The sequence below is a fragment of the Quercus lobata genome, chromosome 3 (assembly GCF_001633185.2).
Source record: "Quercus lobata isolate SW786 chromosome 3, ValleyOak3.0 Primary Assembly, whole genome shotgun sequence".
Taxonomy (NCBI): Eukaryota; Viridiplantae; Streptophyta; class Magnoliopsida; order Fagales; family Fagaceae; genus Quercus; species Quercus lobata.
This window is the reverse complement of record NC_044906.1, coordinates 46,632,390-46,656,842: the sequence shown is the minus strand read 5'-3', so window position 1 is coordinate 46,656,842 and position 24,453 is coordinate 46,632,390. Positions and strand designations below refer to the sequence as shown.

The 24,453-nt window shown below is 37.6% G+C and overlaps 1 protein-coding gene and 1 long non-coding RNA gene across 4 annotated transcripts in view; one reads left to right on the top strand and one right to left on the bottom strand.

The window, feature by feature from the left end:
- Nucleotides 1-16,290: 16,290 nt before the first annotated feature.
- LOC115981720 lies at nucleotides 16,291-17,808 on the bottom strand. Its single transcript, XR_004089418.1, has 2 exons — nucleotides 17,480-17,808; nucleotides 16,291-16,681 (listed from the first exon to the last, which is right to left on the bottom strand). It is a non-coding gene; the product is annotated as an uncharacterized LOC115981720 (long non-coding RNA).
- A 2,079-nt stretch (nucleotides 17,809-19,887) lies between these two features.
- Nucleotides 19,888-24,453, top strand: part of LOC115981946 (choline/ethanolaminephosphotransferase 1) — a 33,958-nt gene continuing 29,392 nt past the window's right edge. The window contains exons 1-4 of one of the 3 annotated variants that reach the window (XM_031104393.1): nucleotides 19,888-20,070; nucleotides 20,872-21,063; nucleotides 21,906-21,915; nucleotides 22,025-22,075. In XM_031104393.1, the coding sequence (XP_030960253.1) occupies nucleotides 20,927-21,063; nucleotides 21,906-21,915; nucleotides 22,025-22,075 (198 nt within the window). In that variant the 5' untranslated portion in view covers nucleotides 19,888-20,070; nucleotides 20,872-20,926. The remainder of the gene's footprint in view (nucleotides 20,071-20,871; nucleotides 21,064-21,905; nucleotides 21,916-22,024; nucleotides 22,076-24,453) is intronic. The other 2 variants (XM_031104392.1, XM_031104390.1) reach the window with 2 other exon arrangements.

The window sequence follows — 24,453 nt, the reverse complement described above, 5'->3', positions numbered from 1 at the left end:
GTTTCAGAGAGGAGAGAGCAGATGGAGAAAGAGAAGAAAGAGTGAGAAGAGCACAGGAAAATGAGAGGGATGAGAGAGAAATTTCGTGTTAAATAGGATAATAAAATATTATTATTTTTTTTGCAATTCGTGAACAGTACAATTCTATGTTTAGAATTGTACTGTAGCAGTATTGCAAAAAAATTTGCAATACTGCTGTTTAACATTCACTGATGCAGGAGGTTTTTAGCTTTAAAATGTCAAATTCCTCTTAGATCCATTAGCATTCCCCAATGCTAATGCTCTAACACACGAATCTGTTACGCAATACAAGAGTGTTTTTTTTTTTTTTTTTTGAAGGATACGCAATACAAGAGTTGAAATGCAAAATTTTTAAGAATGAAATTGCAGTCTTCATCAATTGTTTAGAGATTACAAAATTATAAAACAAAACATTGAGGTAAGGTTTGCACTTTGGAGCTTGGGTAGTTTAGAGTTTTATTGGTAGTAACGTCACGTCTGAGTGTAGTAGCAAGTTGCAAAATGCAAAGTTTGCAAACAGAAAAGGTTAAAATGCAAAGCAATATAATATAACTAGCATGTGTGATGTATTTCGAAATTCGAAGAAATCAAGATACCAATATTGTCACAAATCACCATCACACGCTGGTTCTCTTGCTCAGTCTGCACTGCTGCAGCATTGTTTAATACTGACGAAAGGCATGTCATTCTTTACCCCTCATTTCAGGAAATTATCTTAGGAAACGGTTTTATAAGACATCCCTCCTAATATATATATATATATATATATTGATGAGCCGAAAATAACACAAGATTGTCATAGATACGGAATGACAATCCAAACAAGCATTACATATTTATTGCATGCGTTGATAACAAAAAGTAACAAATGGAGCAACGATAACGAGTAAGCGTTGTACTTCAAAGCTCCCATTCATGACACACTAGCCGTTGCCCAAAAATGCCAGAATTCATTATCCATAAAGACAAAAAAAAAACAACTATAAAAGAAGGGGACAACATAATCCAAAAGTACACACAAATACTCACCCAAAAACCACTCTGAGTCATTTTTTTCTCTAAACCATTTTTCTTCCTTTCTGACTTAAGCATCGGAGTGTTTTTGGCAAAAACCACACCGGTGTATTACACTTCTTTCTCAAGTTTTCTTGCAGGCTTGGACCATAGACACGACACACCACGGGATCGTCCATCTGGTGAGACGAGGTCCTTAACTCGATAAGTTTTTGCATCATCAGTTTGGCGCCATCTGTGGGGAACGCTGATCATTCAAAGTCATCTTCCCTAAGTGACAAAGAGAACCTCGTAGCATGAGATGGATGCTAAACAAGCTACACAACAAATCTAAGCCCTGACAGCCATCTTAGAAGAAGTGACTCACCAGAATGAAGAATTGAGGAGAGCCGTTGAACCCCAGAATGAGGAACGACAGCGGATCCTGGAGAACCAGAATAAAGAAGAGCTTCAGAAGATTGAAGGAAACCACAATGAGGAAGGATCGGATAGCCAGGCGAACATAAGGACAAGAACGCCAAAAAGAAAACTCGTTAAGGATGGAAAGCAAGCTTCGCAACATGAGGTGGGAGATGGACAAACTCAAGAATGCAATTAAAGATTGAGCCGTGGAGAACTTGGGCGAAGTGATCTGGAGGACGAACTCACCATTCACCACAAAAGTGTTGAACTGTCCATTCCCACCAAAGTTTCATCTTCCCCAATTGGAGTTCTTTGATGGCTCAAGAGATCCCTTGGATCACATTGAGTCGTTCAAGACTTTGATGCTCTTACGGATGACCCAAACGAAGTAATGTGCAGGGTCTTCCCAACAACACTGAAGGGCATAGCTAGGGTATGATTTGGCAAACTACCTTCAAGCACTATTGCGAACTTCGATTAGCTCAGCATGGGTTTTGTTCGTCACTTCATGGGCAAAAAACGACACATGAAGCTAACTGGGCATCTTCTCAACATACGCCAGGCAGAAAGAGAATCACTGAGATAATATGTGACATGCTTAAACGAAGAGTTACTACAGGTGGACGAAGTGGAAGACCAAGTAATCTGTAAAACCTTCCAAGCGGGATTGCTACCAGGAGATTTCTTCTTCTCAATCATCAAGAGTCCACCGAAAACAATAGCAGAATTACTTCACAAGGCCTAGAAATTTATGAATGCAGAAAACGCAATAATAGCCAAAGGAGTGACGACTAAAAGGAAAAGAGACGAAGGAACTAGTCATAACCTTGATAGGAAGAAGGAAACACGGGGTACTGGGCATGCATTGGATAAAAAGAAGAACTTCCCTGATCGAAGACCTAAGTTTACTAGTTTCACTCCTCTGCTGATGCCTATCGAGCAAGTATTGATGCAGATAAAGGACGAACCAGCTTTGCAATGGCCTAGACCCATTCATACCCCAACAGAAGTATGAGACAAAAGAAAGTACTATAGATTCCACTAGGACCACGAGCATTGCACTAACGAATGCAGGCACCTAAAGGACCAAGTAGAAACATTAATCTGTTAGGGAAAATTGCAGAAGTTCGTACGAAGAACGAAGCTGTATAGAAGACAACAAAGCGACGAGAAGGAAAAGGAGCCAGAGACGGGGGGCAATAAAGCCCCCATAGGAGAAATAAGGATGATCTCAGGAGTATTGGTTGTAGGAGGATCCTCCCAATCACTAAAGAAGGCGTATGCTAGAGAGGTAAACAGCATACACTCACGGTTCCCCCCTTAAAAAACGCCTAGATACTATGAACCAGACATCGTCTTTTCTAAGAAGGACGCTTGTGGCGTTAGACAGCCCCATGACGATTCACTAGCTATAATGCTCAAGATGGAGAAGTTCAACATGCATCAGGTACTAATAGATAATGGAAGCTCAGATGACATCATCTATCTACCAATCTTCCAACAAATGAAGCTGAACAAGGAAAGGTTACGACCATTCACTTCCCCACTGGTGAGTTTCACTGAGGACAGGGTTATTCCCAAAGGTATTGTTAAGCTAATCATAATTGCAGGCACTTATCCAACACAAGTCTCTAAGGAGATTGACTTCCTCGTGGTAGATTGCCCATCGATATACAACGTCATCCTTAAATGACCAACGCTCAACAAGTTGAAAGTGGCAACATCAACCTACTACTTGAAGGTTAAATTCCCTACAACCCATGACATAGGGGAAATCAAAGGAGACCAAGTCCTAGCAAGAGAATGCTATTAAGTTGCCCTAGCATTAGGGGAAAACCACACATGGATGATAGACGAACCTGAACCAATACTCGAACCATCAAAAGTACCATAGGAAATTGAGGTCGTCCCTGAAGATCCATCCAAAGTCTTGAAAATAAGTTCAGCACTCTCAGCCTCAGAGAAGACAAAGATAACAAACTTCCTGAGAGAGAACCAAGACAGTTTTGCTTGAAAGCACGAAGATGTGCCAGGAATCGACAGAGGAGTCATCCAGCATCGTCTCAATGTTAATATGGAGTGTAGACCGGTGCAGCAAAAATGAAGAATATTCACACCTGAACGCAATAAGGCAGTAGTAGAAGAGGTTGAAAAACTCTTGGAGGCAGGCTTTATAAGGGAAGTGTTTTACCCTGAATGGCTAGCCAACGTAGTGATGGTAAAAAAGAACAACGGCAAGTGGAGAATGTATGTCGACTTCACAGATCTCAACAAAGCATGCCCAAAGGATAAATTCTCCTTACCCAGGATCGACCAACTGGTGGACTCAACTGTTGGACACAAGCTTCTAAGCTTCATGGACGCCTTCTCTAGTTACAACCAGATCATGATGGACAAGGAAGATCAAGAGAAGACCTCATTCATCACTAGCCAAGCTTTATACTTCTACAAGGTGATGCCTTTCGGACTGAAGAATGTGGGGGCCACATACCAGAGGTGGGTTAATCACATGTTCTCTCATCAGATAGGAAGAAATGCGAAAGTGTACGTAGATGATATGTTGGTGAAAAGCAATGATGAAGCGGACCACCTGGATGACCTGAAGGAAACCTTTGACACACTGCTTAAGTATAAGATGAAATGAAACCCTACAAAGTGCGTCTTTATCATGTCATCATGGAAATTTTTGGGGTTCACGGTATCTCAACAGGGCATAGAGGCTAATCCAGACAAAATAAAGGCCGTAACGGAGGTAAAGTCCCCTAGAACAGTGAAGGAAGTACAGAGCTTAACAAGAAAAGTTGCAGCATTGAACAGATTCGTCTCTCGAGCGACAGACAAATGCCTACTCTTCTTCAAGGTCTTGAAAAAGGCCTTTTAATGGACAAACGAGTGTGAGGAAGCTTTGACAAAGCTAAAAGAATACCTAACACAGCCACCATTGTTAAGCCCTTTAATAACAGGAAAGAAGCTGCAACTCTATTTGGCAATATCCAACTATTGATATCGTATTTTGTTCGCCCTCGATTTGCATGCCAGACCACGAAAAATCCAAAAAAATCATTTCCTCTCCATGAGGTCACAAGAACATATATAATAACGTGGTGTAACCCGTTTAGACACTAGAGCGCTCAAAGTACCTTTTTTAGCCAAAATGAACAAAATGCCCTTAGTCAACCTAGGTTGACCGAAGGTCAAACAATGTCAAAATCCACACAAATAACACATTTCATAGTTTTTCATCAAACCTAAGCTTCTCGGAGATTTTTAGCCACTTTAACCAAGTTTAACCCAAAGTTGACTTCTAATGGGCCCAAAAACCCTAATTTTGATCCGGCCGTCGAAACCGGTTGAAACTAATGTCATTGTGAAGATTATCAAATTCTCATTCCAATGACTATTCATGGATCGAAATCAAAGTTAGAACGGCTGAGATATCACGAAAACTGGGTTAACGCACCAATTGCTGCACCACAAACTTCCAGGAGTCATAACTTTTGATCCGACCATTGGATTTTTGAGTTCCATACCATTTTAGAAACTAAAAATGAAGATCTATTCAAAGGTGTCAAGATCATCCCGATTAGAGGTTTTTTGAGGTTGGCAGCCCTTGAATGGCTGTCGCCAGCCCTAAAATGGTTGCTACCTCGCAAAACGCACCTGGGGCTATAAATAGCTCTAGGCATCCATCAGACTAGGGGGGACACACATTTTTCTGAAATTTGCTCTCTACCTAGTTTCTCTCTACGTTTTTTTCTCTATTCCAAACACCAAAAAAAGCCCAAAAACACTCCAAAAAACACATCAAAGTCTCTTGATTCTTCCCTCTTCACCAAGAACACAAGGTATTGCTTTTGCACCCAATCTTCTTTTCCTTGGTTCTACACTTGGGATTTGGGGTTTAGGGGTGTGGATGTAGCCTTTTTAGCTATCATCCACACCTCTTAACCTTCTAGATCTCTTTTCTAGCATTTGTCTTTCTTTTTACTAGAATAATATGTTTTATTGCTTTCTTTGACATGTTTCTTTCTTTATCTTGTTTCTAGCATGTTTTTAGCTTAGATCCATGTTCTTTTATGCTTGTTCACATGTTTATTTGTCCCGATCTACATGCTTAGGGTTTTTATGCCATATTTTATGCTTAGATCTACATCCGTACATGGCTATATGCTTGGATCCATATTCTACCATGTCTACGTACTAGCTTTCTACATGTTTGCTCACATGTTGTTATGCTTATATGTCTAGATCTATGTTTCCACATGCTTATGTGCTTGGATCTATGCTCTGCTTGCTTTATGCCATCTTCCATGTACTTGTGCATTCCATACCATGTTTGTGTTCTTAGACCTAGATTATGTTTGTCTTGCCATGTGCTATTGTAGCCCTTTTGTCACTTTACCTTTCTTTCTTGTGTTTTGGCCTATTGGTTCGAACCCAATCTAGACCCTATGGTCTTTGTCATCGTCCATACACCTTGGCCCATATCAAAGGGTTTGGATCACCCCTATTTGCATGTCTGTGCTTGCTTGCTTCTATGCTTCATGCTTATATTAGCCTCTCTTGTTCTAGGCTTTGCCACATTTGATGCCCTTAGTGGGTATGCGGTTGTGTGGTTGTATCCGACGCACAAGAGGCCATGTCTGGATGTAACCACTTGGGAGGCATCTCCGGATGTTGGGTTGCTCTGTGTCAACCCTTTCCTTTTTTGCTTCGTGCGATGATATGCTTGCCATGCTTGTTTGTGCCACCCGTTAGCTTTCTACGCATCTTTACATGCATGCTTACATGTCCATGCATAAGTCTTGCTTCCTACTATGTCGTCCATGCTTCAACATAATGAAGCTATGGACATCTAATCCAAACCTACATTTGTCCCTCGCGGACACCACCCTTGTTTATTTGCTATCTTGCTTTGTTTCCCTTTTTGCTCGTATCCTGGTTTTTATGTTTGCCATGTCTATCTATCATGTTTATCTGCTTTATGCCTCTTTATTGTGCTCTGTGCATCTTTTCCTTCCATGGCTTATCTGATGGTTTCTTGTCTTTGCCTTTGCATGTACACACATGGAGCGAGGACGCATGGAGCTAGGGCATGGTCTCCCGGGTGCAAGCAAAAGGGGCAAGAATGTGAGCACGCAAATATGAGCCAAGTGGCTACAATTAGTAGGTTTAGGAGTTTAGCTTTTCCCTTCAGTTATGTACTCTTTTAAACCCCCTCCTTCCTCCTCCCTTTCTCCTTTAGATGGTTTGTATTAGGTATATCACGTCTTGTACCATTCATCCTCATCTTTAGAGTATGGCTACCCCTGTTTATTTTCCTGTACTTATATTTTGGGCCATGCTCTAAGGATGTCGGCATTTACTTTCCTGCTTTGTGTGTTTGCATTGTGCATGATGTATATATATATACCCGCTCCCCCCTTCCAGTGTGATCGTCGTAGTCCATGTCACCTAAGGTAAAGCAATGCCAAATTTCTACTGTGAAAGTAAGGTGATGTGTTGCCGAATTTTCGCCGTGGAAATCTGGTACTTGGCTTGAATGCCATAGGAAAGCATAGATTGGGACCATACCCTTTCAAAAGCCAAACCTCAAAGCCCCCATGTATGCAAAGCCCCGAAAGCCAATGCCAAAATCATGTTTTTACTGCCAATCTCCAAAAATTAAGGTTTTATCAAGACAAAGGACCGTCTGCATTGTAGGGTGCCTAACACCTTCTCCATACGTAACCAAACTTCCGAACCTAAGAATCAAGAATTTTTTTGCCATCCATATTAGATTAGGAAAAATGACTTTTTTTCTTAGCTTAGGATTGGTAATAAAATCAACTAGATACGGGTGACCAATCACACCTTAGAAAAACCCAATGATTGGTAGCGACTCCAATTACCTTTGGTAATCCCTTAACATTTGGCCCAAATTCCTGCTATAACGCCAAAGGTAGACCTACCTTCCTCCACTGAGAGAGAGAGCACCCGAAACTCCACGTGAAACACACATGCATACACATTGAGAGGGGCCCTCCAATGAGGCCCCGAGCATGGGAGTTGTCACCATGGCGGGTCAAATGAAGGCGCAGCGGCGGCGGTTTTTCCGCTTGACCGGTCAAGGCCAAGCATCGACACCAACACAGCAATAAGCTCGACACTAATCAAAGAAGAGGAAGACATGCAAAGGCCAGTATACTACCCCAGCTAAGCATTTTAGGGAGCTGAAGCAAATTACCCAAGGTTAGAAAAGATCGCTTTCGCCTTAGTGGTCACTTCTAGAAAACTGTGCCATTACTTTCAAGCACATCCCATCGTCATTATGATAGACCAACCGATAAGGAAGACGATGAACAAGATAGATGCAACAGGGTGCCTCGTCCAATGGGCTATAAAGCTTGGCCAGTTCAACATAGAATATCGCCCTCGAGTAACAATCAAAGCCCAGGTCTTTGCTGATTTTATTGTAGAATTCACTTATCCTCAAGAGGAAGAACAGCCCTAAAAGAAGACATGGATGGTCCAGACTGATGGGTCCGCCACCAAGAAAGCTAGAGGAGCAGGTGAGGTTCTCATATCACCTGAAGGAGAAATTCTAAAGTACGCGGTCAAATTACAGTTCCCAACAACCAACAATGAAGCCGAGTATGAAGCACTCCTAACAAGATTGAGTCTTGCAAGAGTCCTCGAAGCCAAGACCCTCATCATCTAAGCCGATTCTCAGCTTGTAGTTGGCCAGGTAAAAGGAGATTATGAAGCGAAGGAGGAAAGAATGCAGAAGTATTTGAAGATCGTCAAATAACTCCTACAATACTTAGACAGTGTCGAGTTCTAGCAAATCCCTCGTGCAAAAAATATTGAAGCTGATTTCTTAGCATGTCTAGCCTTATCAGACGAACACGGCATATCTCCAGAGTTATGCATGGAAACAAAGGGGTAGCCCAACACAGAGGGAGAGCAGGTGATGAAGTCATGAAGATACAAGAATAGGATGAATGGATGACTCCCATCATTCATTACTTGAAGGAAGGTCAACTCCCAGAAGACAGGTTCGAAGCACGAAAGGTACAGATCAGCGCTGCTCACTTTGTCCTTATTAACAATGCCCTCTACAGAAGAGGATACTCTCTCCCCTATCTTTGTTGTGTCAACAAAGAAGAAGTCAACTACGTACTTTGAGAGATACACGAAGGCGTCTATGGTAGCCACACAAGAGCAAGATCTTTAGCGGGAAAAGCACTTAGAGTAGGGTATTACTAGCCAACGCTACAAAAGAATGCATATGATCTCATCAAAGCATGTGGCCAATGCCAACGCTTTGCGAATGTCCAAACGAGACCAGGTGAGCCAATGATGCCGTAACCGTTCCATGGCCCTTCGCTCAATAAGGGATCAACATAATGGGACAACTCCCCATAGAAAGGAAGCAATACAATTTTCTCATCGTCGCAATTGATTACTTCATGAAGTAGGTGGAAGCCGAGCCAACAGCGATGATCACAGAAGCCAAGATCACCAACTTTGTATGAAAAAACATAGTCTATAGATTCGGCATTCCAAACATAATCATATCAGACAATGGGAAGCAGTTTGACAACCCTAAGTTTCAAAATTTCTGCCAAGAATAAGGCATAAAAAAACCATTACTCTTCTCCAAGACACCCTCAAGCTAATGGTCAAACAGAAGTGACGAACAGAAACTTGCTTAAAATTATCAAAACTTGGCTTGACCGCAAAGGGTGCATGCCCAGAAGAGCTGCCTAACGTTCTATGGGCATACAAGACTACCATAAAAGTACCAACAGGAGAAACACCATTCAGACTAACATTTCGAACTAAAGCTGTCATACCAGTGGAAGTAGGACTGACGAACATCAGGGTCAAAGTGTACGAAGAGTAAAGGAACCACCAAGAACTCAACAATAATTTGGATCTGATTGATAAGGTGAAAGGCGAAGCTTCAAAGTGGATGGAAAAATACAAGGGAGCAATGGCCAAATACTACAACAAGAAGGTGAAGGTGAAAAGATTCAACATAGGTGATCTCATCCTTAGGAAAGTCTCATAGGCAACAAAGGACTCGTCCCAAGGGAAGCTAGGCCCAGCATAGGAAGGACCCTACCAAGTCATTCACTACTCCAAAGAAGGATCATACTACTTGAAGACCTTGGACACAAGAACTACCTCGTCCATGGAACAAAGAACACTTAAAGAGATACTACTAGTAAGAACAATCCCCAAGTATTCCAAAATATTTACAATGTTTACTTTTATTTTCCTCTTTTTTATTATTATTTGCTTTACATAGACGAAGGAATGTTTTGCCTCCCTATCAATAAAACAAACTCAGAAGTACTATTCAGGAATTATGCGTAGTTGATTCTCCCATTACGAACCATTGGCCAAATCATCATTGATACATGACTTAAGAAAAAGTATTAATATGTACAAAACACCATTCATGCAAGAGAAAAGTTATGGATACATAACTAAGTCGTCATTCATATATGACTTAAGAAAAGTTATTAATACATAATAAGATCGTCATTCATACATGACTTAAAATAAAGTTATTAATACATAGCGAAACCATCATTCATAAATGACTTAATAAAAATTATTGATACATAACTAAGTCGTCATTCATACATGACTCAAGAAAAGTTATTAATACATAACAAGATCGTCATTCATACATGACTTAAAATAAAGTTATTAATGCATAACAAAATTGCCATTCATACATGACTTAAAATAATGTTATTAATACATAACAGAATCGTCATTCATACTTAACTTAAAGTAAAGTTATTAATACATAACAAGATTGTCATTCATACATGACTTAAAATAATGTTATTAATACATAACAAAATCATCATTCATACTTAACTTAAAGTTATTAATACATAACAAGATCGTCATTCATACATGAATACATAACAAGATCATCATTCATCTGTGGCCAAAAATAATTTTATCAATACATAACAAAAAGCATCATTCATACATGACTTACAAACAATATTGTTAAAACGTCATTCATACATGACTTAGAAGAATGTTGTTAGAACATAACAACATCATCACTCATACGTGACCTAAAAGAGAAGATGAAAATATATAACCTCTTCTTGCGATTTGGAAATGGCTTCAGGAACAGTCGACAAAATCGTCGCAAAAACAATTGCGAAACAAATTCATAAATTTATAAATTATGCGCTCAAAATAAACGAGCTCAAGAGGTTGTTCATAAGAATGAAAAAGGCAAGTAGATGTGCTCAAAACAATGAGCGCTAAGAGAAGGGGCATATAATGTCTTTGCCTTGCAAAAATAAGGAAAATCCTCAAGGAAGACTAGGGAAGGAAGGATCTATAGGGATGCAACTACATCTGGTATAACCTCACCCTCCGTCGCCACTCCAAAAGGACGATCCTCTAGAAGTTCTTCCGTGGTAGCCTCAGAAGGACGATCCTCCAAAACTTCCTTCTCTATCTCTTCCATGTCGAGTTGAGATAAGTCCATCTCAAGATGATGCTTTGCCAGATACTTATGAAAGAGCTCAAAACCATCCACATAGTAGTCACAGAGCTTATCTGAAAACTCATCAGAAGCTTTAAACTTCTCCACTGCTTCAAAACCTGCCTTGTCGACCTTCATGAGGGCCTCGTCAATTTGTTTATCCTTCAATTTTGAAGATGCCTTCTCAGTGTCGATGTTCTCCTCCAAAGTCTTTAGACGATCCTTGCCCTTCTTGACCACGTCAGTAAGAGTGGAGATTTGGATCGTCAGGGACTCGTTCTTGGCAGAAAGAGAAGCAATCCTAGATTGAGCCTCATTTAACTTCTTATCATAGTCCAAGTACTTTCCAGAGATGTACAAGGACTCTCCTAACACCTGCAACGACAAACAGGTGACAGATGAAAAAAAAAATGCGCGTAAGAAGAACACATACATGCATGATCTTATGAACGTGTGATGACATCAACTCAAAAGAAGGCTTTCCCATCAAAGGCTTCAGATCCTCCATAGAGATCGTGTCATAAGCCTTTTGCGTAGCAGTCCCTACGTCTTCCCAAAAAGAAGTAATCGAGACCTTACTCATGGCTTTGGTCTTAAAGCGCCCCCCCCCCCCCCAGGTGAGACGATTAGCTCCAAGGAAGAAGTAGGTGAGGCAAGGTGGCGGTCTTGAAACTTAGCCATAGGGGAAGTCACCATAACATCGTCCTTGGATGGTTCGCTCTCTTTCTGGTGTTTCCTTGATAGAAGGCCACTAGACAAATCAGTCCTGGCCTTTTTCTCCTAAACCTCAGCGAGTTTTGCTTTGCTGAATATGGTTGTCATTCCTACTTGAAAAATGGAAGAGATGTGTAAAAAATTAAAAATTAAAATAAAAATAAAGAAGAAGAAGAGAAGAAGAAGAAAAAGAAAATTGGCGCACTTACTTTTCCAAACGGTCTCAATATCCTTTTGAACCTTGTTGGAGGGTTCCGAACCAAGGAAATGAAAAGATAAAGATTGGGGGGAGATAAGCTCGTCAAAATTCTTGACAATCTCCAAATACTCCCTAACATTCTCTAGACAAGCGTGATATTGCCTCTTTAGCTTAGGATGAACTTTACCTACAAAAAGACACAACGGATTCAAATAACAACACAAGCATAGAAACACACAAGCATGAGAACGAATAAAGGATACACCAGACACAAGGGTCCCCCAACTACGAAGCAGCTTGGGAGCTTCACTCAAATCCTCACCAGTAACAGTCTCCCAACCTTCGCCAGAGACGAAGAAAAAGTTCGTCTTCTAATTTCGGAGGGAAGATGGGAATTCAAGAATCAGCCTTGAACTCTTATCCTAGGTTTTGAACTCCTAGTAACCAAGATCCCTAAAGCGTCTCAGGCAATACAGGTTCAAAAATTCATCCATTCTAATGGTGTCTCTGTCATTAGCTGACATCCATACCACCATGCAGCAAATAACTATCCTTCACAAGTTGGGGACTAGTTGGGCGAAAGCAAGCGACAAATGGCTAAATAGCTCCCTAAGAAAGGGATGGATGGAAAAACGAAAACCACTGATGAAGTTAGCCTCATAGAAGCACACCTGGTCAGCATAAGAACGACAAGCCCTATCATCGCCACTAAGAATCCTAACCCTAACTGATGAAAGGAATTGAAACCTGCACCTAATCCTACCCTCATCTTTCCCCCTCAAAACACAGCGGATGTCCTAAGCCTTATAGAAAGTCGAGGGAAAAGTGACCTTAAGAGCCCTACGGTCCTTGAACGAGGACAAACCTGTTTCAAGTCCACTAGACCTAACCTCACCTTCCCCAAACATCATCAAAGTTCGGGCAATCCCCACGGAACAATGAACCAATGGAAGGAGGAAACGCAAGGCAAACCTAAAAGAACAATCCCTACCCACAAAAAGCTTGGCCTTGGGGCCTTACTTACCTACAACCTTAAGCAAGCCACACAAATGAGCAAAGAGAAAAGAGATTGAGGGACAATCCATAGAATAGTCTACCATTAAAAAATGAAAACAGAGAGAGGAACATGAAAGACTTACCAGAAGATGGGGAGGAAACGAAGGAGGCTCAATGAGAAAGGAGGCTCCAAGAGCAGTTGAAACGTCATAAAAAAATTTTAAAAAAAAAAAAAAAACGAAGCAAAAAATGGAAAAAGAGAAAAGGAGGGAAAAAGGCGAAATAAATGGACAAATGTGCGCGGGAAGGCTAAGATTCGCTAACATGCAAGAGACATCCTGACCGAACACGTGGCGTGTAGCAAATAAGACGTTGATTTGCAATAAATATGGAAAACAAAGCAACGGATGAATATGTTCTTGCCTTGTCTCAAAGATGTAGAACATGAACAGGGGGGCAATTGATGAGTTGAAAATAATACGAGATCATCATTCCGTGTCTATGATGATCCAAACAAGCATTATGCTTTTATTGCTTGCGTTGATGACAAAAAGTAACTAACGAGACAATGGTAACCAGTGAGCTATGTACTTCAGAGCTCCTATTCATGACGCACTAGCCATTGCCCATAAATGCCAAAATTCATTATCCATAAAGATGGGAAAACAACTATAAAAGAAGGGGACAACATAATCCAAAGGTATACACAAATACTCAACCAAAAAACCACTCTGGGTCATTTTTTTCTCTAAACCATTTTTCTTCCTTTCTAACTTAAGCATCGAAGTGTTTTTGGCAAACACCACACTGGTGTATTACACTTCTTTCTCAAGTTTTCTTGCAAGCTTGGACCATAGACACGACACACCGTGGGATTGTCCATCCGGTGAGACAAGGTCCTCAACTTGGTGATTTTTTGCATCATATATATATATATATATGGGTAATTACACTTTATCCACCTGTGATTTTATTTTTAACACTTTACCCACTCGTGGTTCAATCCGTTACTACTCCATAACTCACCTCCCTATCTTTCGTTACTCTAACACGTTTTCTTTCAAAATTAAAACACAAAATAGATCAAACACTCCTCTACTCCAAAACACACTCTCATCCATGTTTGCTCACCCACCTGAGAGCTTAAATGCTACAATGCTACCCACCTGATCTATTAGACCGAAAATCATCTAGGTTTTGATCGTGCAAGGAAACCAAGGAAGAATGAGACCCACAGATTTTGGGTTTTAAGCGTTACAACCCGTGATTGTTGAGTTAACAAATTGGGTATTGATCTGTTCATGTTTCTCCCTATTGGGTGAGTTCCTGACTTTTTGAGCTTGAAATTTTGTTTTTCTTTTACTTTCATTTGCTCTTTTCCTCTTATTCTAGGTAGATTTAAAAATTTGCATAAAGTGTTTCTAGGTAGATTTAATTTTTTTTTCTTGAAGTTGGGTTTCTACAAAAGGGGTGTTTTGTTTGAAGTATTATGGATTTGATAGATCTATATGCAAAGTTTTTATGCTATCTGTAAGCTTTTGGATTGAAGTGTCATGGTCTTTTCTTTCATATGCTATTTGTAGGCTTAGGGGATTGTTTTATCTATAATTTGACATGCATATCTGAAAGCTGATATGCATGAGCAAATGAAAAGAAAGCATGATTAGTTATACACTTTATGCAGATTTTTGAATGGCTTAGGGGTTTGTTTTAGGGGATTGAGTCATATCTTTTAAGACTAATTCTCAGCCCATTGTTAAGGAACATAGTAGATTACTTCAGCAGATAAAAAGAAAGCATGAATGGTGTAGAAACCCCACATGCTAATGTTAAATCTTCTGTACTTGAAAATTTATGACTTTTTCTCCCCTTATTTGTGATTGGTATTCTTATTAACATTTTTACAATTTTTTCGTTGTTACAATTTATGATTTTCTCAAGAAAGTAGAGTTTGATAAGGTGCAGTACTTATTGCATCTTATCAAACTTTAATTTCTTGTTTTTTTTTTTTTTTTTTTTTTTTTTTTTTTTTTTTTTTTTTCTCTTACTTGATATTGTTGAAGCATCATGCTAACTATTGCATTTCATTATGTAGCCAACAAGTCCCTCTGGGAGCACTACTGGTGATCCTAGTCAAAGAAGTGGTGGTGGTGTTACTATGGGGTTCAAAGGCAGAAAGTTTGGTATATCAAGGCCACCAAAGTTTCAATTACTTGGTGGAAAGGGCAAAAAGGCCAGTAAGGGCACCAAAAGCAGTAAATGAAGTTGGACATCAATTTTTTTTTTTGGTCCTGGTTCCCACACTTAATGTAACTAGTCAAGTGCCAAAAACAATATTGGCTGTTTTGGTTGGAAGATGTGTATATTTGATGTGTAGTGGACAAGTAGAGAGGTTTTGGTTATAAACCTATATGCATATGGCTTAAAGACAAAATGACTTGTGCTTGTATTTGCTTTTGGTGGATATTGTTGTTTAATTAACGTGTATTGGCAGATTTTGTATGACTGAGTTTTGCTGTCAAAGTAGCAAGAGAAAATATGCTTGACCCAAAAGATGACTGCCTTTTCACTATTTATTTATTTATTTTTTTTTTTATAGAAACTTTCATTCTTTGATACTTGTGTTAATTAGGAAAAATAACAGGTTTTCATTTGGACAAATACTACTTGTTGTTTAATTAATATATATTGGCAAATTTTATATTACTGAGTTTTGCTGTCAAAGCAGCAAGAGAAAGTATGTAAACTAGTACTAAGTGAGCTACTCCAAAAATTTGGTGCTTGACCCAACATATTTTGTATTCTTATTAAATTTTGTATTCTAATGTTTGGTAGACCAGTAGTTAGATTTTGTATGCTTGACCTAACATGCTCCTTTTTTCATTTGGTGCTTGACCCAACAGATTTTGTATTCTTACCTATTGTTTCAAAAATTGAAATTTGTAGATTTACTATTCTTCTAATTTAGTAATATTACCTTGTAGATTTACAAGGCTTGGTAATATTGTTCCTACCTTGTTAAGGAGTGACTGTTGCATTTAATCAAACTTTTACGATTGTAAGAAAGAGGGAAGTTTAAAGTGTTTTTCTGAATTTCATTCCTTCTTCCCTCATTTTTATGATATTTTATTTAGCATATTCTGTCATGAATGATTTCTCTGCATTAAGCTTTTCTACTGGGTTCTCATGCTTCTTTTGTTTCACAAATACAAGCAAAGTAACTGACAGAAGCTAAACATAAACTTCAGTAAAATATGGTAGTTTTGACCATCAGTTCCATGTTATATTGAGGACTTATAAATGACACATGTTCATGGTTTGGTAAATAATGCAATGATTTCATCTTTGAATTGTTTTCAAGAGCCACTAACAACAGCAAGGAAAATTGGTTTTCAAACATAAGTTTGGAGCATAAATTTGCAAGAAGATTCCAAGAATTCAAAACTTGGCAACTTTTCTAGCATTCTTTGTATTATTCTTTTATGCAAAGGTTCACAGCATTCCTTGAGGCAAAACACAACAACAACATTGAGGCAAAAATGAAAAATAACCATGACACAATTAGTGCCAGCTTGTACAATTTCTCACTCTCTCTAACCTATATAACTTTCTCCCTAATTTCACAATTCACAAATAATCACAACTAATAATTTGATCTTCTTAGATGGTTGACCATAGCCTGAATTGGAAAGCTCATTGATCCACAGAAACAACATTTGTTGTTAAGCAAAGGTAGCTTTTTTCTATTTGGCAAGCTGCAGAGACACCAACTACAGACTTTCCAGCACCACAAGGTAGCAGTATAATGCCAGATCTTGCTCTACCTACAATTATATAATTTTTTAATGTCAACTGAAATTATATACCATTATTCAAAAAGTTAAAACAAGAATAATATATTTGTTCTTGCCAAAGCCATCAGAGAGCTTGAGAAAATCTAACAACGAAAAAATTGCAAAAATGTTAATAAGAATACCAGTCACAAATAAGGAGAGAAAAAATCATAAATTTTCAAGTACAAAAGATTTAAGATTAGCATGTGGGTTTTCTACTCCATTCAAAAATCTACATAAAGTGGATAACTAATCATGCTTTCTTTTTATCTGCTGAAGTAATCTACTATGTTCCTTAACAATGGGCTGAAAATTAGTCTTAAAAGATGTGACTCAATCCCCTAAAACAAACCCCTAAGCCATTCAAAAATTTGCATAAAGTGTATAACTAATCATGCTTTCTTTTTATCTGCTCATGCATATCAGCTTTCAAATATGCATGTTAAATTATAGATAAAACAAACCCCTAAGCCTACAAATAGCATATCAAACAAAAGACCATGATACTTCAATCCAAAAGCTTAAAGATAGCATAAAAACTTTGCATATAGATCTATCAAATCCATAATACTTCAAACGAAACACCACTTTGCAGAAACCCAATTTCAAAAATAAATAAATCTACCTAGAAACAATTTATGCAAATTTTTAAACCCAACTTCAAAATTAAACCCAACTTCAACCGAAACACTTTGTGCAGATTTTTAAATCTACCTAGAATACGCGAAAAAGAGCAAATGAAAGAAAAATAAAAAATAAAACTTCAAACTCAGAAAGTCAGGTTCTCACCCAATAAAGAGAAACACGAACAGATCAAGATCCAATTTGTTAACAAAAATCACGAGTTGGTAACGATCAAAACCCTAAATCAATAGATCAGTAACTCCACGGTTTCCTTGCTTGAAATCACCCCGAGGATCCCAAGCATAAACGGGTCTAAGAACTTAGGTGGGTAGCATCCTCAGTGGGTAAGCAAGCATGAGAGAGAGAGAGAAAGAGTGTGTTTTGGGGAAGAGGAGTTTTGATTTGTTTTATGTTTTGATTTTGAAAGAAAACATGTCAGAGTAACGACAGATACAGAGTTGGGTTACGGAACAATAACAGACTGAACTACGGGCGGATAAAGTGTCAAAAATAAAACTACAAGTAAGTAAGTTAAATTTAAGACAAATCACAAGTAGGCAAATCATAGGTGAGTAAAGTGTAATTATATGAGTTTTACACTTATAAGTTATAAATCATATATGTTAAGAAAGAGAGGCCTTATAAGACCATCTTATAATATACGTTTTCCACCACCCTTAATAATTAGCATATCCCTATTTAGAACTAAAATACTAGTTGATGATGCATAAATTCATCTACAACTCAAAGACCTTCTACCCTATAAGACAACCTGAGGTGGGAAAATAAGCATTGATAAGGATATTTTCGTCAAAGGAAATTTCGTTACTCATCTATCCTAAGCAATCCCGATGGACCTAAGATCCTCTCTCTATCCGTCTAGCCAAGTAATCTTAAGAGCTGATGGTCCCATCCACACTGTCCCCTAACCATGCATCCTTCACCGTGTGGTGTCCCTCGAATCTGTCATGGTAATGGACGGGAGAAGGCTCGACGAATGGATGAGTCCTTGTCTCCTTATCTGCATAATTGACGAACGGATGGCTAAGCCGATGAACAGAGGTAATGGGCCCTACCATTCTTTATGTATTCTCCACGCATAGTCCCCCATATGGAAATATCTTACACATCATGTCCAAAGAGCCAACTACATGCCCATATCTTCATCATATGGAAAGACACTTTAAAATTTCAGAAACCTTAATTCCATATCTTCCCTACAAGGAAAGAGCCCTACATCCAAGGGATCTTGATTCACTGCTTACCACTATATAAGCATCAGATCTCCTCTTCTCCCAGTTACACAGAAAACTCTCTAGTTCTCTCACTTTAGAGTTCCTAAAGATTTCTCACTCATTGACTTAACCTTTTAGAGGGTCTTTGGGCGGCACCCCACCAGTGCTCTTTGTTAGGTTATTGGTTTCTTATTCTTCAAGTACCCTTTGGAGCGATCGAGGACAATCAGCTCATTGACGATTTTTATGCATCATCAAGCACCAATATCTAATTCAATTTTTAAATGGTTAACCACATAAGGAAAGAGCATATCTCCCATGAGGAGATCATGCAAATCTATCACTGCCCTAAAATGAATATGATTAGTTACAATCAAGGGCAAAAATCTCCAAGGTCAAAACTCATCTAGCCCCATAATTTGAGGATCCAACCATATTTGATCTCTAGGTATGAGAAAAACCTTAAATCTCCATACACTAAAGATTAAGAGGTTGAATCTTTGACTTAAGTGTTGGATGATCCTTAGGCCAACATGGTTGAGTTCGTTTAGATCCTCTTGACCTTGCAACAACTAATCCTTCACTAGTAATGAAAGAAAGGCATGCTTCCAAAATCTAGATTGTGAGTTTAATAGATTTGAAAGATGTGTTGTAAATCTTGGTGTCAAGTTCTATCTACCATACTATTGGTTCAAAGGGTTTTTGAGCTATTTTATTCTCCATTATAGGAAGCGGAATAGTCTAGCGAAAGGCAAGACACACCACTTTCTTATATACCATAATAAAGTCATTCTAAGAAAATGACACTTTCATAACATTTCCAAATTAGAGTCATTCGAATGACAATAATTTCACAATAATTTCAAATTAGCATACCACCGCTTTTACAATTATGATGTATCTTGTAACTTTATTATTAATAATATATTTCTAACATTCTACATATAACAAAGAAACAATTCCACCTCGTTTACAATTTATTAAAAAAATTTAGTAACATTGTTGCATACAACTAGTTATAAAGTGCTCTATACATAGCTTGTGAAGTTGTGTTTTTAAAATACGGTTTCATATAACGATGAGTTTATGACATGATGAAATTTTACAATTTCAAATGAAATCGTGTCTCTAATACACGGTATAATTATCACCACTCTGATTTTTATTCTCCCCCTAACTTTATTTAAAAAAGGAAAGAAAGAAAAAAAAGAGAAGGAAAGAGAATGAAACAGAGTAGTAGGCAGTAATAATAGTTTTTTTTTTTTCATTAGGGCGGGAGACCAAAAAGATCTGGAGTTTCCAGTAATACTTAACGCCTCCCCCCCCCCCCCTTCTCCATCTTCCCGTACAAAAACTTCTCTTTCTCTTTCATTACTGAAAAAAAAAAAAAAAAAATTCTGCAGTTTCCGTGGTGTTTGGGAAAGTGGTGGAATTTGGAGAAGTAAACCCTTCGTTTCAGTAAAGTAGTTTCCGATAATTCAAAATTTCTGACATTCCATACCATTCTCCACTTTTGGTCAGGTTTGAAAATATTTAAGAGATTTGAAAAAAACTTTGTTTTTATCAACTGGATGCGATTTTTCTTATTATCTCGATAGTTGAACAAAATCTTTTGTACTAACATTTCAGATCAGATGCTTTTAATTCTGCTTAAATGTATAGTTGTACAGAACTTAATTTGTGAGGAAAGTCAAGGCTATGTTTGTTCTTGTGTTGTTTTGCACTGCCATTTATAAATATTAGTTTATGCTGCACTTATGTTGTAAACTTTAACAGCTGCAGGCAGCAAGTGTTAGTATTTTTTTTTTTTTTTTTTAACTACTAGAGAGATCACTTCTTAAAGTTTGAATTCTACTGTGTGCTGTTTTGTAAGAATATATTGTATTATCTCAAGCAAAGATAAATAAAATGAACTTGTATTAATGAATGCACTTGTCACTGGAATATTCCAATCGGAAACTACTTTTATAGTGAAGGATTTCACAAATTCTAATTATGTCCAAACTTCAAAATTTACAAATATTACAGCCAAACTTGTAAATTTATAAATGATGGGGGATTGTAAATTTCTGTGTATTTAACTAATATTTCAGTGATTCCAATTTCCAAAAGGCCAAGTTTCTTTTTTTCTTTTTTTCCCTTTTCTCACTTTTCCAATGTTCTCTCTTCTTTGTTTGTCTGATCTACTCTTATCTCCTCGTTTTTCTCTAGATCCGTTCCGTGCGTGATCTGTACCTTTGTTTTCTTGGATTTTCTTTGACATAATCGGCATCATCTTCATCTTCATCTTCATCTAAATCCAAATGCTCATGCTTATTGCAGTGATTAATTTGAAATCCATTGTTTAGCGGGTTTTTTCTGAGACAAATTTGGAAGAATGGGGTATATAGGGGCACATGGTGTAGCGGCTCTTCATAGGTACAAGTACAGTGGTGTGGATCACTCCTACCTTGCCAAATATGTGCTCCAGCCCTTTTGGACTCGCTTTGTTAAGATCTTTCCTCTTTGGATGCCGTAAGTGCTTCACTCATGCCTATTTTTGCTTCAATTTTAATGTATCTAATCTGATTGTATGCCAAATTGTGAAAGGCATAGATGGAGGAGTTGTAGAATTACATGAATATCATAATCTTATTATTGGTGTTGGAGTATGTACCTTTAGTTTCATATGTGCAGTGGTGTCAGTTTCTCCAATTCTTTATCTTTTTATACTTGAAAGTTCATTTTTGCTTCCTAATCTTTTTGGGTGTCTAATAAAAAACATCAAAAATCATGAATTTCAAATGTTTCAGGTTGGAATTTTCTGATTTTAGGACAAAGTTCTTACAGATCAGAAGGCTCAAATTTGCACTGAAACTGGTCTTTTGTCTTTAAATGCTTTCTTAGTAACTTGAGAATTTGTTTGATAGCATAGAATTCTTGCAACTAAATCTTAAACAGATTTTGAACACGAATTTTAAATAATTGCGTACTAGTTTGAGAATTATGGATTTTGTGCGTGATGGAAGATATATAGTTTCTTAAGATATTCTTTCATTGGACCCGCACTTATTTTAAATAATTGCGCACTAGATCTGTAGTTGTAGATTTTTGGATGAGTCACTTATTTTATTACTGTTGGCATATCAACTATCTATTTATATGGATGGGTTACCTTCAATTATGTTATGTCCTATATGATATCCCTGGCTTTAATATTTTAAAGTTTCACCTTATTGGGAACTTCTATCAGTCTGACTATGTACGTTTGTTAATGATTTTTCTCCAAGCAAGTTTTAGTATTTTATTTTACTGAGATATGCTGACTTTTATCTTTTTCTTTGATTTTTGGTGTTGCATTCGGGATCTTTTATCAGTCCAAACATGGTATTGTAATCTTGGCTCCTTCTTTGTATCGTTGCATTCATTTGTAACTTTTTCTTTGATGTAATATACTCATGCCTACTCACTGACAGTAATCTTTATATTTTGTCAGATAACACTTATGGGATTCATGTTCTTAGTCGTTTCAGCACTGCTTAGCTATGTGAGTGGGAGTTCCTCAATTATCATGTTTTTTAATTTCATATTTGTTAGGCTCTCCTGTTTATAATACTAGTTTTTTGAGAAGAAAAAGCTATTATTATTTTTGTAATTAGTGCTGTATACTTCCTTTAAATATTTCATGTTTGATAGCATGAGAAGTTAAAAATTTGTGCAAATTAAAATTCACCTCCCTGAGGTTAGGTCTATTACACTTTACTTTACTCTTAGATAAACAAAGCAAACCTCCTTACAATTTGGATTAAATTGGTACGTTTTGATGAACCCTCAAGTGATATCACATCAACATCCTCTAATTGACATCCTAGTTGTGAACAACCTTTTTCCCATTATTTTCCTCAATTATCATGGTGTTCTTGTGGAGTGGATTCATTAATACTTCACCAAAATATATAGTTTAATCCAAACCAGTTAATATTTAAAAGTGAGGGATGCAGAGTAAATAATAAATTGTAATTTTCCCTAAAATTTTTGCGGGAAAACATATGCTAGAATTTCTGTTTAGTTGTGTCTACATCTTTGGTATTGTTGGTCATAAATTTGTAGTGTTCTCCTATGAGCTTTTTGGACAACTTAGCTATCAAGCCCAACTTTCTTGCACTCCTTTCCTAGTACCTTTTTTTTCTCTCTTGAGTGGGTAAATATATTGTTAGGAATTTGTAGTGTTGGCTAATTCTGTGACAAAGTCTGTGTGTAAATTGTAAGTTTTTCCATGTATTAAATTTCATTTGAGTTGTATTTGCATTTGAGACAAGGATCAGAAGCTGAAGTTGGAACTGTCTGAGCCAGAATTTTGCTCAAATGAAATTTCGTTGTCCAGCAAATTTTGAGCGAAATGACAATTTTTAGAAAATCATTTTGGCAAAGAGTTGCGCCTGAAATCAGCATGAATTTTGGTTGAGCGAGTTTGCACCTAAGAGGAATTCGTTACCTTTCTGTCCTATCCAACCACCCCTCTTTAGTGTCTCGTAAATCCATGAAATCACACCCTAACTCAATGAAGTGAGAAGGAGAGTCTACCCAATCCCGTAGAGAAAAAACCTATTATAGCCTCTAGAACTTCACCCTCTCCAAATTGCCATACACTTTGAGAGGAGATCAAATCCAACACTCCCATTTATCCTTTTGGACTATGGATTGAGTGTTTGGTGTTGGAAATCACAGAGATCATCCCAAAACATTCAAGTGGCCTTGGACTATCCATTAGCTTAAGGTTCCGTTTGGTTGGGGAGATGGAAAAGTGGGAGGATGGAAGAGATTTTATTTTATTTTTTTATGTGCTTGGTTGGGGTGTGGAAAAATGGAGGGATGGAAAACTCTTTTGTTTGGTTGAGAAGAAAAATGAGAGGATAGAAAATATAGTTTGTAAAATTTATCATCATGTCTCTATAAGATAAAAAGAAGTAACACATTATATTTTATTAAAATATTGTGTATGAATGGACATTTTATTTATTTAGTTATTTTTTTTTTTTTAAAAAGCACAAAAAATTCAAGGATCCAAGACTATTTTATAAAAAATAAAAAATAAACAGAAAAACAAACCTGATAGGAGAAGAAACAGATGAACACCCAAAAAATAAAAAAAGAGAGAGAATGAGACAGCATCAGAAAAAGATAAAAAAGAAAGATAAGTTCAAAGAATTGAACGTTGGTGCTGGGGTATTTTGTCATAAAAAGCAAGCCTTGTTTTGCTTCCTATTTTCTCCCCAATTTGGGGAGATTGGGTTTTGGTGGGCTTGGAGAGAAAATTTCTGGGCCCCACCATTTTCTCCTTCCATTTCCACTCTCAACCAAACACACTTCTCCCCCATTTTCTCTTCCGTTTTCTATCCTTCTTGTTTTCTACCCAACCAAACAGACCCTCAACTTGTGGAATTGGTACTACTGAAAGAGAAAGGGCTGGTACTGCTGGTTGCTAAAAGGAGCAGGGAGCTTGGATACAAGTACATCTATAGAGTAGGAGGGTTTGTAAGTGTATTATATAGCAACTTTTTTTTTTTTTTTTTGGTCGAGGGTTTTTTCCTTAGTAATCACTCTTGTGTTTGGGTTTTATTGTGATTTGTGTTTATTCATATAACATGTAATTATTTGTTTTAGAATCTTTCACAAGGTTATAAGTATCTTAAACCCATGAAGCTTGAATGTTATGTGGGATATGGACAAGATATAATGTACATTCAAGTTTTAGTGTGCTCTGTGCCTTAAATGCACGGGTTTTGTAACAATTTCTATAATAATTGAAGCTCTATGTTACTTGGTATGAATTTCTTGTTGAAATACTGATGTAGGTGGCTTGGAGAGAAATCACTTTTTAATTTAGTAATATTTAATTTTGGAGTCGAATGTATTTTTACTAGT